This window comes from Octopus sinensis, linkage group LG12 (genome assembly GCF_006345805.1).
Source record: "Octopus sinensis linkage group LG12, ASM634580v1, whole genome shotgun sequence".
NCBI classification, from domain to species: domain Eukaryota; kingdom Metazoa; phylum Mollusca; class Cephalopoda; order Octopoda; family Octopodidae; genus Octopus; species Octopus sinensis.
The window spans coordinates 53,205,583-53,220,582 of record NC_043008.1 but is presented as its reverse complement, the minus strand read 5'-3'; the positions used below and the strand labels follow the sequence as shown (position 1 = coordinate 53,220,582).

The following is a 15,000-nucleotide window of genomic DNA, read 5'->3' as shown; positions in this document are numbered from 1 at the left end:
AATCTAAATCATAGGAGACAGACACACAACTTCACTTTTATATATAAAGATGTCGCCTTAATGATGACAAATTTATTCTAACAAATTCTATATTAATTTCAAAATTAATTGAAACAAGTTCAGTTTTGTTATCCTATTTCAAGAGAAATATGGTAGCAAAAGGATTTACAAACAAAACAAAGGGAGAGATCGTGAAAATGCACAATATTTCGTCTGGTGCTCTACCAATTCAATCATATGTTACCTTTGGTGCTTGAATTATATTGACTGTAGCTGATTTAGAATCTGAACAAAAATTTACATCAAGGATGCTTGTATTTAGTTTTTAGACATTTTAGTTATCTAATTATTTTGGTTAATTAGTTATTCAGCATTCTTCTAAATTTTCTATAGAGAATCACCTTTTTTTTCTTTTCCCAATTTTTAGCACTGTTTATTAAATTTTTGAGTGATTTCACTAATGGGTAACATTAAAAGTCATAATGTTGCTGTTAATTTTGTGTCTTGTCTCAAAATCTTTTATTGAGGTTCTTTATTTTTGTGACTCTTTTTGAAATATCAGAAATCTGATAATTGACTGTTGTTATGTTGTTCTCAACTTTTATGGGTTTAATAGGTTAAAAATAAAAAAAAAAGGATGTAACATTTGGTTAGAAAATATTTTGAAACACAACACAAACGAATAGTTTATAATATTGTCTGAAAAGCAGAGGATATTGTTGACTGTCTGCGGTGCTTGCTGTTGATGGTCATTTGGTCAAAGGCTAGTTTTATGATCGTGTTGTTTGGGATCTGGGCTGAATAGCATGAGGAGAATTAATTACTAGGAAATCAAAGAGATTTGCAGATAAAATAGTTATTATGCTTTTGAAATTCACCTGTTTAAGGATAAATAGTTGCGGTGCTTTAAATAAAGACGTATTTAAGGAAAAAACGGTTGTGATGCTTTAAAGTTTGTTTTAATGATTTTGTTCCAAACAAGGCTTGAGGCCACTGTGGCTCAAGCTAGGACAAAGAATGAAAAGAAAGGAGCCTTCAAATTAAAAAAGAAAATGTGGCTGGGTGGTAAGAAGTTTGTTTCTTGACCACATGGTTCCAGGTTCAATCCTGCTGTGTGACACCTTGGGCAAGCGTCTTCTATTATAACTTCAGGTTGACCAAAACCATGTGAGTGGATTTGGTAGATGGAAACCAAAAGAAGCCTGTTGTATATATGTATATATATATATATGTGTGTGTGTGTGTGTGTATGTGTGTGTCTGTATCTGTGTCCTCCCCACCACTATTGCTTGACAACTAGTGTTGATGTGTTTATGTTCCTGTAACTTAGCAGTTCAGCAAAAGGGACCGATAGAATAAGTACTAGGCTTAACAAAAAACTAAAACACTATATGTACTGGGGTCAATTCATCTGACTAAAACAAATTGTTCAAGGCGGTGCCCCAGCATGGCCACAGTCTAATGACCACAACAAGTCAAAGATAACAGATAACAGATTTACAGAAAGCTTAATGGACTGAATATCATAGACCAGAAGAAAAATGGATGATGGGAGCAAGTTCCAGGGAGCATCTCAAAGAAAGAAGCTGTCAGAATAAAGGGTTTTATGGCTAACAGGAAGCTCAGCTGAGAAAAAATGACCCTTTGGAAGAGAAATATGTGACACGTTTTTAAGATACTGAGAGAGGGTACTAATGACCTACTTAAATACGAATCCTTGTGAAACCTTAAATAATGACCTGTATATGGATAAATGATTGTAATCAGGGCTGTTTTAGCAGTATCATAAATAAAATAAACTCCCGTTTGTCATGAATGATCATGATATTGCACTTAGAAGTTTCCCCTTTGAGGTGCAAGTCCGGGCAAGGTTGTTTATGGAAGACCAGCAGTCGCCCAGGCATACCAGCCTCTCTTCTCCATGACCTATTTAAGGATAATTATTATGGCATTAAAGTAATGACCTACTTAAGGATAAATGATTGTGATCAGGACTGTTTTAGCTGCGTCTTATGCCCCATGCAAATCACTGCACTTGTCCCTCTAAGTACTTATTCTTTTACAACATACTACAACATCGATTAGAACTGAGCCCTTGAACCTGTGAAACCTTTGGGCAATTGTCCAGGATTGCCCTAGTTGTGATAATAACAATTATGCTTAAATAATGACCTATTTGGAGGTGCAATGGCCCAGTGGTTAGGGCAGTGAACTCGCGGTCGGAGGATCGCAGTTTCAATTCCCAGACCGGACGTTGTGTGTGTTTATTGAGCGAAAACACCTAAAAACTCCTCAAGGCTCCGTTAGGGGGTGGGGGTGACCCCTGTTGTACTCTTTCACCACAACTTTTTCTCACTCTCTCTTCCTGTTTCTTGAGTAACACTGCAATGGACTGGCGTCCAGTCCAGCTGGGGGGAACACATACGCCACAGAAACTGGGAAACTGGGCCCATGCGCCTGGCTAGGCTTTAAAAAGTTGAAAAAAAAAAGAAGAATGACCTATTTAAGGATAATGGTTATGGGGTTAAAATAACGATCTATTTAGGGATAAATGGTTACAATGCATTGAATGGGGGGTTATTTAATTTAATAACAACATTTTTGTGATGCCTTAAGAGGATTTAATTATTTATACAATATCTTATTTATTAACCAGTTGTGATACCTTAAATGTTGAATTATTTAATGATATTAGTGTAGTCGGTCATGTGTAGAGAAAGGTTTCACTCTTGATCTGTCTGGATCATAGAACGCACTAATTTATTAAATGAGCACAAATACAGATTCTAAAGGTAAGTCGATATTATTGATTTGAATCTTGTATTATAGGGGGCACGCTACAAAGGTATATCTCATCAATCATAGAGAGATGAAAGAACAAAGAAACCTATGAGGGATTTTGAACGCAGCAGAAAAAAACAAAAAAAATAATAAAAAAGCAAAAAAAAACCCATACTACAAACTAATGCAAGTATACAAACTAAATAAATGTAATGGATCTGCTCCACCTCTTTTGCTCTCCCTCTCTCTCTCTCTCTTTCTCTGCCATCTCATTTGTTATAATTGAATGGTGGGATTGTCAAAGCATAGGTAAAAATGCTTTGTCATATTCACTCTAGTTCATTATATTCTATGTTCAAATCGTGCTGAGGTCATCTTTTTGGGGGTTTGATATAATTGAATACTAGTTCAAACACTGGTATCAATTGTATTAACTAGTTGCCCATGTGTCTAAATCAGAAACATTATTATTATCATCATCATTATTATCATCATCATCATCATCATCATTATTATTATTATTATTATTATTATTATTATTATTATTATTATTATTATTATTATTATTACTATTATTACTATCATCATCGTCGTCATCATCATCATCATCATCATCATCATCAACACCACCACCACCACAACCACCACCACCACCACCACCACCACCACCACCACCACCACCACCACCACCATCATCATCATCATCTTCAGGTCAAGTAGTGCATCCCACTCAAAAGGTCCCTGAATAAGGGTTGTTTCTGGATGTTGAATGAAACTCCCATGTTTCCAAAGGTGTATTTTCTAAACCTCAAAGAATTCCTCTCAACACATGGCTATGATGCTCCCTCACTACTTCTGTTTGTGATCAGAGATGCACATATTATTAGTTTTGACATGGTTTTTACAGCTGGATGCTCTTCCAAATGCCATCCATCTTACAGTTGGACTGGATGCTTTTTACATGACACCAGTACTGGCAGGATCTCCAAGTAACTTGCAAGACTATGACCCTTTGAGAAGAGATTATTTCATTGGTAATTATTTTATCAATCTTGTAGGGATTAAAGGAAGAATCAATCTTAGCAGAATTTGAACTCCAAATGTAAAAAGCCAGGAGAAATAGTGTCAAGAATTTTGTCCAACCCACTAACAGTTCTGCCAGATCATCAGGTATAGAGGGAAAGGGTCAAGACCCACTTTGGCCATGAATGAACATTGGATTGCACCTAGAAAATTTCCTTTCTAGGTACAAGTCCAGGCAAGGTTGTTTATGGAAGACAAGCTGTGGCCCATGGATACCAGCCTCCCCTCTCCACACCACTGATGTTATCCTAGGGAAAGGCAAAGGGGCCGATACAGCTTAGCATCAGCCATGCCACAACTCATTCTACAGCTGAGTGAACTGGAGCAATGTGAAATAAAGTGTCTTGCTCAAGAGCCCAACACACAAGCCCGGGATTTGAACTCACTACCTCATTATTGCGAGTCCAACGCTCTAACCACTGAGCCATGCACCTTCTAAAGAACACCAATAATCATTTCAGTAATTAATTTGTTGCTTGGTTAAAAAAAAAGGGTCAAGAATCTAATTAAAGCTAAAAGAGTAATTCATTTAAAATGTGATATGGACTCAGTGCAAAAATGCGAATTGACTTGGAACTTACTCTCTTTGTTAGCTGTGTGTCCATCATGAAGTTGTGCACATGTTTCTCTGCTCGACTGAGTTCCAGCTTCCGTGCAATTACAGCAACAACAAGGGCAGTGCATCCAGCGCCCTGAAATTTAAAGAAAGAACTGCATGAGGACATTTTGAATTTTTTTTTTGTTTTTCATTTCGTTTTTAAATTCGTTCCTTTCATGCTGGGCAAAAGTATTGTAATGTGCCACGGCCCTTTGAAGTAATTTGTAAGGAACATTGAAATAATATAACATAAATATTGAGTTATGGATGAATTAACTGCTAAGATTTCTAAAATAAAGTGACATCAGGCATTAAAAGCATCTGTCTGTGATAGAACAGAGAAATACCAATGAGACATAAAACATACCGTTAAAATAAAATAGAGAAAAGCAAAAGAAACAACTGCAAAATTAAATATAAAAAATATAAATAAAATTAAAATAAAGCCTCAGTGTATAGTTAATATAATTTATATAGAATAATAAATTGTTAGATCTTAAAAGTTCAAAGCAAAATATTTCAGCATAAAAATTCCTTTATCAAAAACACGAATGAATAAAAGCAACGTAAAGTGAGTTTATTATATCAGTTGTTTTTAGTCTGCCTTTGGACTTCAGACTCAAATGATTTATCATTAAAATACAAAAATTACAAATTGTATTAACTACATTGTAAGGTTTTCTTATTCTTTTGTAAATATATTTTAATAAAATGAATGTTATGACTTAATGGCAGTTTACGATATTTATTCTAGCTCTCAAAAACCGTTCTTGGTGGGAAGATGGGCGGAGGTGGTGGTTTCTAAAGCATTTCTGTATAAAACAGAAAACTTTTTGTTTTTTGTTTTGTCTGTCGTTATCTCAGAACTGTCGTCATCTTTTTCTTTTTTTTATCAATTTTGATAATGTGTACAATCTTCAACTGCCAGGTGTTGCTGTATGGCAAGAAGTTTGCTTTCCAACCACATGGTTAAGGGTTCAGTCCCACTGCAGTGCACCTTAGGCAAGTGTTTTCTACTATAGCCTAGAGCTGACCAAAATCTCATGAGTGGATTTGGTAGATGGAAACTGAAAGAAGCCTCTCATACACACACACACACACACACGTGGTTTTCTACTGCTGGATGCTAGGCTAAATCAGACTGGAGTCTGGTGCAGTTTTCTAGTGTGCCAGCCCAGTCTAACCGTCCAAACCATACCAACATGGACAATGAACATTAAATGATGATGATGATGATGATGATATATGTGTGTGTGTGTATGTGTGTATGTATATCTGTGTCTGTGTTTGTCCCCCACTGCAACTTGACATCCAGTGTCGGTATGTTTACATCCTAGTAACTTGGCAGTTTGGCAACTGGGACTGACAGATTAAGTACTAGGCTTAAACGAAAAAATGTACTAGGATTGATTGATTCAACTAAAGTTCTTCAAAGCAGTGCTCCAGCATGGCCACAGTCTAATGACTGAAACAAGTAAAAGGTAATACATAGAAGTTATCTGTAGTTGGGGCTCATTATTGTCCAGTTTGTCAACTGGTCAACTGGTCAAGCTAGTCAAGCTTGGCAATAGCTTCCTTGTTTCTCTACAACACTCATCTGCCTCTAGTATTGAGAGATTATTGCCCAAGATTAACATCTCAGTTGGGCAAGTTTCTTCAGTTATTTTCTATGGTTTAGTGAGAAGAGGAAGTGCAGTACCCACGATTGTCTACAGGGCTCCAGAGCCAAGAGTATTAAGGGGAAAAGGGGGAAAAATCAGAATTTAGGGACTAATAGCTTGATAGAGATCCATTTGGAAATAAAGTTTGTCTTGGCATTAAATTACAGTTTAATGTTTAACTCTTTTGATGCCAACCCATCTGAGACCGCCTCAAGTTCCATGATAAACTTACTACTGTTTTAAAGTGGTTTGAATCAATAGTTCTCTACCTTTTTTTTACCTTTGGGCCCACTTTTTATGATCAAAAAATCCCATGCCCACTGACCTCTAAACCAGTTGTCCGACCCTATTTTTTGGAATATAAACCTCATAAAGTAGTAATTGTTTCCACATGCCAGCTTCATGTAGGGATACAATCACGTTCGTTAAATGAAGTTGTTATGTTCATAACAAATTTGTTACGTTTTTGACAAAATTTATGTGTTGTTATGTTTTTTGTTACCTTTTGGAATTTTATTTATATCTGTAATATTTTGAGATAAAAATTTGTTATATTTTGGAAAAATCTGTTGGCAACACTGGTCAAATCTACAAAATGAATACTAAAAACAGCTTGTTTCCAATCCAGAAAATTTCCAAGGCCCTCTCAAAATTTTCTCTGGCACCCTCAAAATTTTCCCAGGCCCAACGTTGAGAACTACCGGTCTAAATTATAATCTTCCATCAAAATTTTATGCTAAATTATTCCAGACTCCAGCTTAATAATTATAAAGTTATTTTATTAAATTCTTTATTATTTTAAAATTTAACTGAAACAGGAGTGGCTGTGTGGTAAGTAGCTTGCTAACCAACCACATGGTTGCGGGTTCAGTCCCACTGCGTGGCATCTTGGGCAAGTGTCTTCTGCTATAGCCCCGGGCCGACAAATGCCTTGTGAGTGGATTTGGTTGACGGAAACTGAAAGAAGCCTGTCGTATATATGTATATATATATATATGTGTGTGTGTTTGTGTGTCTGTGTTAGTCTCCCTAGCATTGCTTGACAACTGATGCTGGTGTGTTTACATCCCCGTCACTTAGCGGTTCAGCAAAAGAGACCGATAGAATAAGTACTGGGCTTACAAAGAATAAGTCCCGGGGTCGATTTGCTCGACTAAAGGCGGTGCTCCAGCATGGTCGCAGTCAAATGACTGAAACAAGTAAAAGAGTAAAAGAGTATACGTTAACGGAAATATGGTAACAAGAGGGTTATAACATTAAAAAACAAAAAATAGTGTAGTTTCAGGGAAATTTAGCTACTGCTTCTAGATGGTCAAGTGGCCACGAAGAGGCTTCCTAAATGACTTGCTTTCAACAATGTCTATTCATTTAGCATGTCACCAAATGTCTGTCTGCCAATTCAGCGCTGATTCTTCTCATAGTGACTAAAATATTCCGTTGACATATTGATTGGCAAACGGAGTTTCATGACAGAAATAAAATTGGTCGAATGGAAAACAAAAATATGACATGTGCAAACAGTTTTTAGTTCTGCACTGATTATTGTGATGAATCATATAAATTGCTGAGCTGGCTGGCTATGGAGATATTCGATTGTCAAATATACTATATTTTTGCATTTGCAATATTGTAGTTTGTAAGGTGGCCAGCTGGTAGAATCGTCAGCATGCTGAGTGAAATACTTAGAGGTACTTTGTTTGACTTTACGTTCGGAGTTCAAATTCTGCTGAGGTTGATTTTTTTGCCATTCATCCTTTTGGGGCTGGGTGGACAATAAATTAAGTACCAGTTGCGTACTGAGTTTGATCTAATCAACTGGCCCGCTCCCCCCAAATTTCGGGACTTGTGCCTAGAGTAAAAAAGAATATCCTTCCTTCTAAAGGGTAGCAAGCTGGCAGAAACGTTAGCACGCCGGGCGAAATGCATAGCTGTATTTCGTCTGCTGCTACGTTCTAGTTCAAATTCCGCTGAGGTTGACTTTGCCTTTCATCCTTTCAGGGTCGATTAAATAAGCACCAGTTACACACTGGAGTTCGATATAATCGACTTAATCCGTTTGTCTATCCTCGTTCGTCCCCTCAGTGTTTAGCCCCTTGTGGGTAGTAAAGAAATAGGTATTTCATATGACTTTACGTTCTGAGTTCAAATTCTGCTGAGGATCATTTTAGCCTTTCATCCTTTCAATGGGGTCAATAAATTAAGTACCAGTTGCATACTGGGTTTGATCTGATCAGCTGGCTCCCTCCCCCAAAATTTCGGGCCTTGTGCCTAGAGTAAAAAAGAATATCCTTCCTTCAAAAAGGCAGTGAGCTGGCAGAAACGTTAGCATGCCGGGCGAAATGCGTAGCCGTATTCCGTCTGCCGCTATGTTCTGAGTTCAAATTCCGCCAAGGCCGACATTGTCTTTCATCCTTTCATCCTTTCATCCTAGCTGCTGAAGCAGTCTAAGGTGGTGGCCTTTTCCTTTGGATAAACATCAGTGGTATGGAAAAGAGGGAGGCTTGGATGCATGAATAATGGTCAGCCATTTTTTTACAGGTCTACATATGCATTTTCAGATGCACGGTCAATTTTGGCCAACAGTGGTGGTGGTGATGGGAGGGAGTGGGGGTGAGATGATGCCGTGATATCACCAATGCATGTAATTTTATGGTTATTGTTGTTTAGGTCCAAGGTAGCTTTGATTGACCAGACATTTATTTTATGAAGATGAAAATGGAAATGAAGTTAAAATAACATAAAAATCAACAACTTAATAGTATTTGTATTAAATATAGAGAGTACAACAGGCACCCTGTAATATAATTGGTAACACCTTCACCAGGAAGGTGTCACATGTATGGCTTTAGTCCACTCAAATGACTTGTACACCCTTTGTTGAATCAATTTAGCAATCCTCATCGTCATCATCATTGTTGTTGTCATCATCATCATTCCCTCCATGCTATCACTACACCACTCTCATCATCCTCCTCCTCCTCATCATCATCATCATCATTGCTGCCGCTAAAACCACCACCACCACCACCACCACAACAACAACAACCATGACCATGGCGATGATGACGACGATGATCATCACCACCATCATCATTATCAATTCACATCCACATTCCCAAGCTAGAAACATTTGAATGGTTTCTTACAGTTGAGCTCAGATCCTTATTAGGGGGCACTGCTCTCCTAGACAAGTTGAGCAAGGGAACTATATCTCACCCATTTGTACTCTACATTTTTTTGCCAGTGTTTATAAAGTCACATGCCCTTCTTATTAACAACTACTTTACAAAGTGTTCACACCTCATTTTATCATGGCACCAGCACTAGAAGGTTGGTCTTGTCCCTGGCAAGACTAAAAGACAAAAATTTCCTCTCTACTCTCTATTGTCACCATTTACTCTTTACTCTTTTACTCTTTTACTTGTTTCAGTTATCTGACCATGGCCATACTGGAGCACTGCCTTTAGTCAAGCTAATCGACCCCAGGACTTATTCTTTGTAAGCCTAGTACTTATTCAAACCGCTAAGTTGTGGGGACGTAAACACACCAGCATCAGTTGTCAAGCGATGTTGAGGGGACAAACACAGACACACAAACACACATACATACATATATATATATAACGGGAAGCTTTATGAAAATAAACAAAAGACGAAGGCAGGTGGAATACAAACAAACAATTGTATTAGTATGGTGCTCAGGAATATAAATAAAACAAGTCTTTTACGTTTCGAGCCTACGCTCTTCAACAGAAAGATACACAGAAAAGAAAAGAAACATGGAGAGAAACAAGGAGAGAAAAAAAATGCGTGCAGAGGCTAGCGAACAATGGGCTTCTTTCAGTTTCCGTCTACCAAATCCACTCACAAGGCTTTAGTCAACTACCAACACTAAAAAGGTTACTCTCTAATATACATACACACACACACACACACATATATATATATATCATCATCATCATCATCATCATCATCATCATCATTTAATGTTCATTGTCCATGTTGGTATGGTTTGGACGGTTAGACTGGGCTGGCACACTAGAAAACTGCACCAGACTCCAGTCTGATTTAGCCTAACATCCAGCAGTAGAAAACCATGTGTGTGTGTGTGTGTGTGTGTGTGTGTGTGTGTGTATGAGAGGCTTCTTTCAGTTTCCATCTACCAAATCCACTCATGAGATTTTGGTCAGCTCTAGGCTATAGTAGAAGACACTTGCCTAAGGTGTCATGCAGTGGGACTGAACCCTTAACCATGTGGTTGGGAAGCAAACTTCTTGCCACACAGCGACACCTGACTAAAAATAAAAAATATATTATAGTGTTGAATATATTTTCTTCATTCCTAACCCATTGTATATAGTATGTTTATACTATAACATCTAATTTAGTTTCTTTTCTCATAACCCATTGTCACTAATATATTCCTCCTTCTCTACCAATTTTATTATTAGCACTACAAGTTACAAGATATATTAAAAGTTAGTCAATGTCTCAAATATTATGGAGAGCAATAAACCGTATTAATAAAGAAATAGAAAAAAAAAATTTAGTGACAATCACTTTTTATTTTGTAATTTTATTCTAGACAATTAAATAATTTAATATTTTATTATTTGTAAAATGTAATCAATGTTTTACTGTTTCACCAGGACGTTGGTGAGTTGGCAGAATTGTTAGTGTACTGGTTAAAATGCTTAGCAGCTAACCATTTTTTTTTCTCTTTTGTATTCTGTGTCCAAATTCTACTGAGATTAATTTTGCCATTCATTCTTTTGGGGGTTACTAAGATGGTATCAGTTAAACAATGTGGTCAGTCTAATTGACTTGCTCCCTCCCCTAAAGGTTTCTCACCTTGTGCCCAAATTAGAAAGAATTATATGTTTATACTGAAGACCTGTTCTTAATAGAGTTGTCAGAAAGCCAGACAAAATGTTTTGCAGTACTTAATAATAGTTGTTAATGATCTGAGTTCAATTCTTGCCAAAGTGCACTTTGTCTTTTACTCTTCCAGGGTCAAGAAGCCCTCACACTTCAGTAATCAATTGAGGGATTTAACCCTTTCATTACTCAGTGTTTCTTTCAAGTACTTTAAATATAACAAAGAATTTAGCAAACTAACTTAGTTATCATTCAGCTACTGTTAGGAACATAAATTGTGACTAAAGTTTGGTGGGAGATTTTAATTCAAAACTTATGAAAACAAGACATTTATACTACAGAACCAGAGCCGGTTTCAGCCGGGTTGATAACGAAAGAGTTAAACATGGCCAACCTGCTCTAAACCTTTTGGCAATGAGCCAATGAGAAAGCCTGTACTCCAAGGCAAAATTTCAGTTACCTTGCCGCATGCTGTTGTCAACAACTTCATACATACATACATACATACATACATACATGCATGCCTGCATGCATACATACATGCATGCATGCAGGCAGGCATGCATACATACATACATACATACATACATACATGCATGCATACATACATGCATGCATGCATGCAGGCATACATGCATACATACATACATACATACTACATACATACATGCATGCATACATACATGCATACATACATACATGCATGCATGCATGCATACATGCATGCAGGCATGCATACATGCATACATACTTACATGCAGAGAGATGCTTACATACACTACATTCATACCTACATACATACAGAGAGATGGACAGACAGACAAATGAACAAACAGATGTAAAGACAGATGGATGGAGGGGCAGACAGATAGATAGATAAACAGATATATAGACAGACAGTCAGATAGACAGACAGACAAGTAGATAGATAGATAGATACAGACATATAGATACACACACACACACAGACACATGCACACACACACACACACACACATGCATATATGAACATCGTCTTTATTATGATCACCATCATCATCATTTAACATCCATTTTTCTATGCTGGACAATTGAACAGTAGCTGAAAAGCCGGAGAAGTTGTGTCTGCTTCGGCATAGTTTCTATGGCTGGGTTCATTATTCAATAAATGCACACACATTTATGAATTAAGATTATGATCACTTCATATTCCTGTTGGGATTTACAACTTCAGTTTAAAAAAATCTTATTTCTGACATCATCATCATCATCACTAACTCTTCAGTTTCTATGGCAACAAACAGTAGCAATCACACGTGCTATATTTCATTAAAACAAAATATTATCATATTAATTAGGGCAGTTCTTCTAAATAGAATATTGATTTCCATATTGGTGCGTGGTCACACGTGGAATGAAACGGGGGTGGGGTGATAATTAATTAGATCACCTCCATTCCGCCACTTCAAGGGTACATCAGCTCACCAAATGACAAACATAATTACCAATTTTTTGATGTTCTTTAGGCTCAAAACTTCTTCTTCATCATCATCATCATCATCATCATCATCATTTAACGTCCGTTCTCCATGCTAGCATGGGTTGGACGGTTCGACCGGGGATCTGGGAAGCCAGAAGTCTGTACCAGGCTCCATGATAAAGTCAATTTCAAATTTTGGCACAAGGCCGGCAATTTCAGAGTAGGGGGTGGGGTAAGTTGATCCTGTTAAACCTAGAGTTCAACTGGTACTTATTTCATCAACCCCGAAAGATTGAAAGAGAAAGTCAACCTTGGTGGAATCTGAACCCTGAATGCAAAGATGCACAAACTGCTACTAAGCGATGTTGTCCAGTGTGCTAACGATTCTGCCATCTTGCCATTTTCTTCTTCATGATAGTATTTACCATTTTTCAAAGGTGGCTACCTGGCAGAATCATTAACATTCCAGGCAAAATGCTTAGCGGCATTTCTACCTTCTGAGTTCAAGTTCTGCAGAGGTTGACTTGACATTTCATTGTTTTGGTATCAATAAAGTTAGTAACAGTGTTCAACTGGTACTAACTTTATTGATACTAAAACGATGAAATCAAAATTTTATTGATACCACATAGCCACTTAATCATTTAAAAATTCAATTTCGATGTGTATTCTAAGATATGGAACGTAGTTAAATGGTGAGGATACTAAGCAAAGGCTACATCCTTATTTTCAAAACGATTCTTATCACAGATCAATCCAAATACACACCATACATACGAAGCTTTCTAACGACATGTTAAATTCTCTGCATTAATTAAAAGCAATCATCTGTTGACTGAAGTAATCAATAATTTACATTTTTCAAGAATTAATTCTTTGCTGAAAGTAATTTATTTTTGATCAGATTTTCATGATTTTCATTGAAATTTCGCAAGACTTAAAAGGAGTAATACCAGAAACATTTGGAGCTAATTTGGATGATATCGTTATCCTGGTTTCGTTTTTGTTTGGTATAATCGTTTCATTGTATCTCTGATACTTTTATATCAGTTTAGAAAGGAACGTTACTCTTTCTTCGCTCAATTAAAAATAATTTGATTACACTCCAAACTAATCAGATAAAACTAAACGAAAGAGGGAGTAGAAAAATTTTAGTCTTGGAAATATTTGTAAAATTTTTGAAAAACTTTTACTTTAGTACATTTACACTTAATTTATTAAATGAAGAATACTTTGGAAGTCAAAGAGAAAAGAAAATAGTAAAATTTGCAAACGTTTTCAAGTTTCTACCTATAATTGAATTATAATTGAATTTGTGAAGGAAATACTACCTGAGATGTTTTAGTTCTTTGCCAAATAAATAAAGCTCAATAATTTGCTTGATTTAATAAATGCTGAAATTCTTTTTTAGAATATTCCATGCATTTGCGAAGAAATGGTTTCAGATGATGTTATATCTGCGAGATTAGAAACCAGATTGCCTCCAGTTTCTTAACAACTGTTTATCAGGCATTCTTTTTGTCTGACAACATCATCATCATCATCATCATCATCAGTTAACATCTGTTTTCCATGCTAGCATGGGTTGGACGATTTGACTGAGGGTTGGCGAACCAGATGGCTGCACCAGGATCCAATCTTGATCTGGCAGAGTTTCTACAGCTAGATGCCCTTCCTAATGCTAACCACTCCGAGAGTATAGTGGGTGCTTTTACGTGCCACCGGCACAAGGAACAGTCAGGCGGTACTGGCAACGACCTCGCTTGAATCTTTTTGCGCATACCACCGGCACAGGTGCCAGTAAGGTGATGCTGGTAATGATCATGCTCGAATGGTGCTTTTTACATGCCACTGGCACAGAAGCCAGTTAGCTGCTCTGGCAACAATCAGGCTTGGATGGTGCTATTAGCACCCTACTATCACTGGGCTCAAGTGCCTGTAACGAAAAGCAAAAAATCTCCAGCAGGAACTTAACCAAGTTACTTCAAACAAATTAAAGACTCTGGCGAAAAGACTGCAGAGAAATCGATGAATCATGTGACCACAATTGCTGTTATCATTGTTTAGCCCCTGGTCGGCTCTGATCAAGAAAACCTGTAATCAAAAGTATTCTGTTTGTGACAGTCTCCACATTTTGTATACCTATGTCTGAATTATCCAATGTGTCCTTCCTTACATGAACTTGAGCGTCTCCAGATGCTTCAGTGTGGTTTCAGTGTGATTTCACGGAGAGGCAAAGTGTCCAGAGGAGGCTTCCTTGAGAGAACTCTTGTTTCCATCGCTGACAACACCAATTGCCATTCCTGCCTCACATCCCAGCTCACCCTTAACGCTGGCGGTGAAGCCATTTTGGTGGTCTCCCTTGGGGATCCAGCCAGACCATTTTGCTGACAGTTGCTTCTGATGTGACCCACTGGTGGGGGCATGCCTGAGGTCTCTGCTCCACCACCACCACCACCATCACCACCCACAAATCCCACAGGAGTTAGAGGGCTACAAAGATAGATGGACTGATGGGTGATTACAACATCACCACCACA

At 37.4% G+C, this 15,000-nt stretch overlaps 1 protein-coding gene across 1 annotated transcript in view; it reads right to left on the bottom strand.

The window, feature by feature from the left end:
• LOC115217920 (small conductance calcium-activated potassium channel protein 2-like) overlaps positions 1–15,000 on the bottom strand; it is a 196,857-nt gene that overhangs the window by 107,909 nt on the left and 73,948 nt on the right. Inside the window, exon 3 of the mRNA XM_036507777.1 lies at positions 4,446–4,556. Coding sequence (XP_036363670.1) covers positions 4,446–4,556 — 111 coding nt within the window. The remainder of the gene's footprint in view (positions 1–4,445; positions 4,557–15,000) is intronic.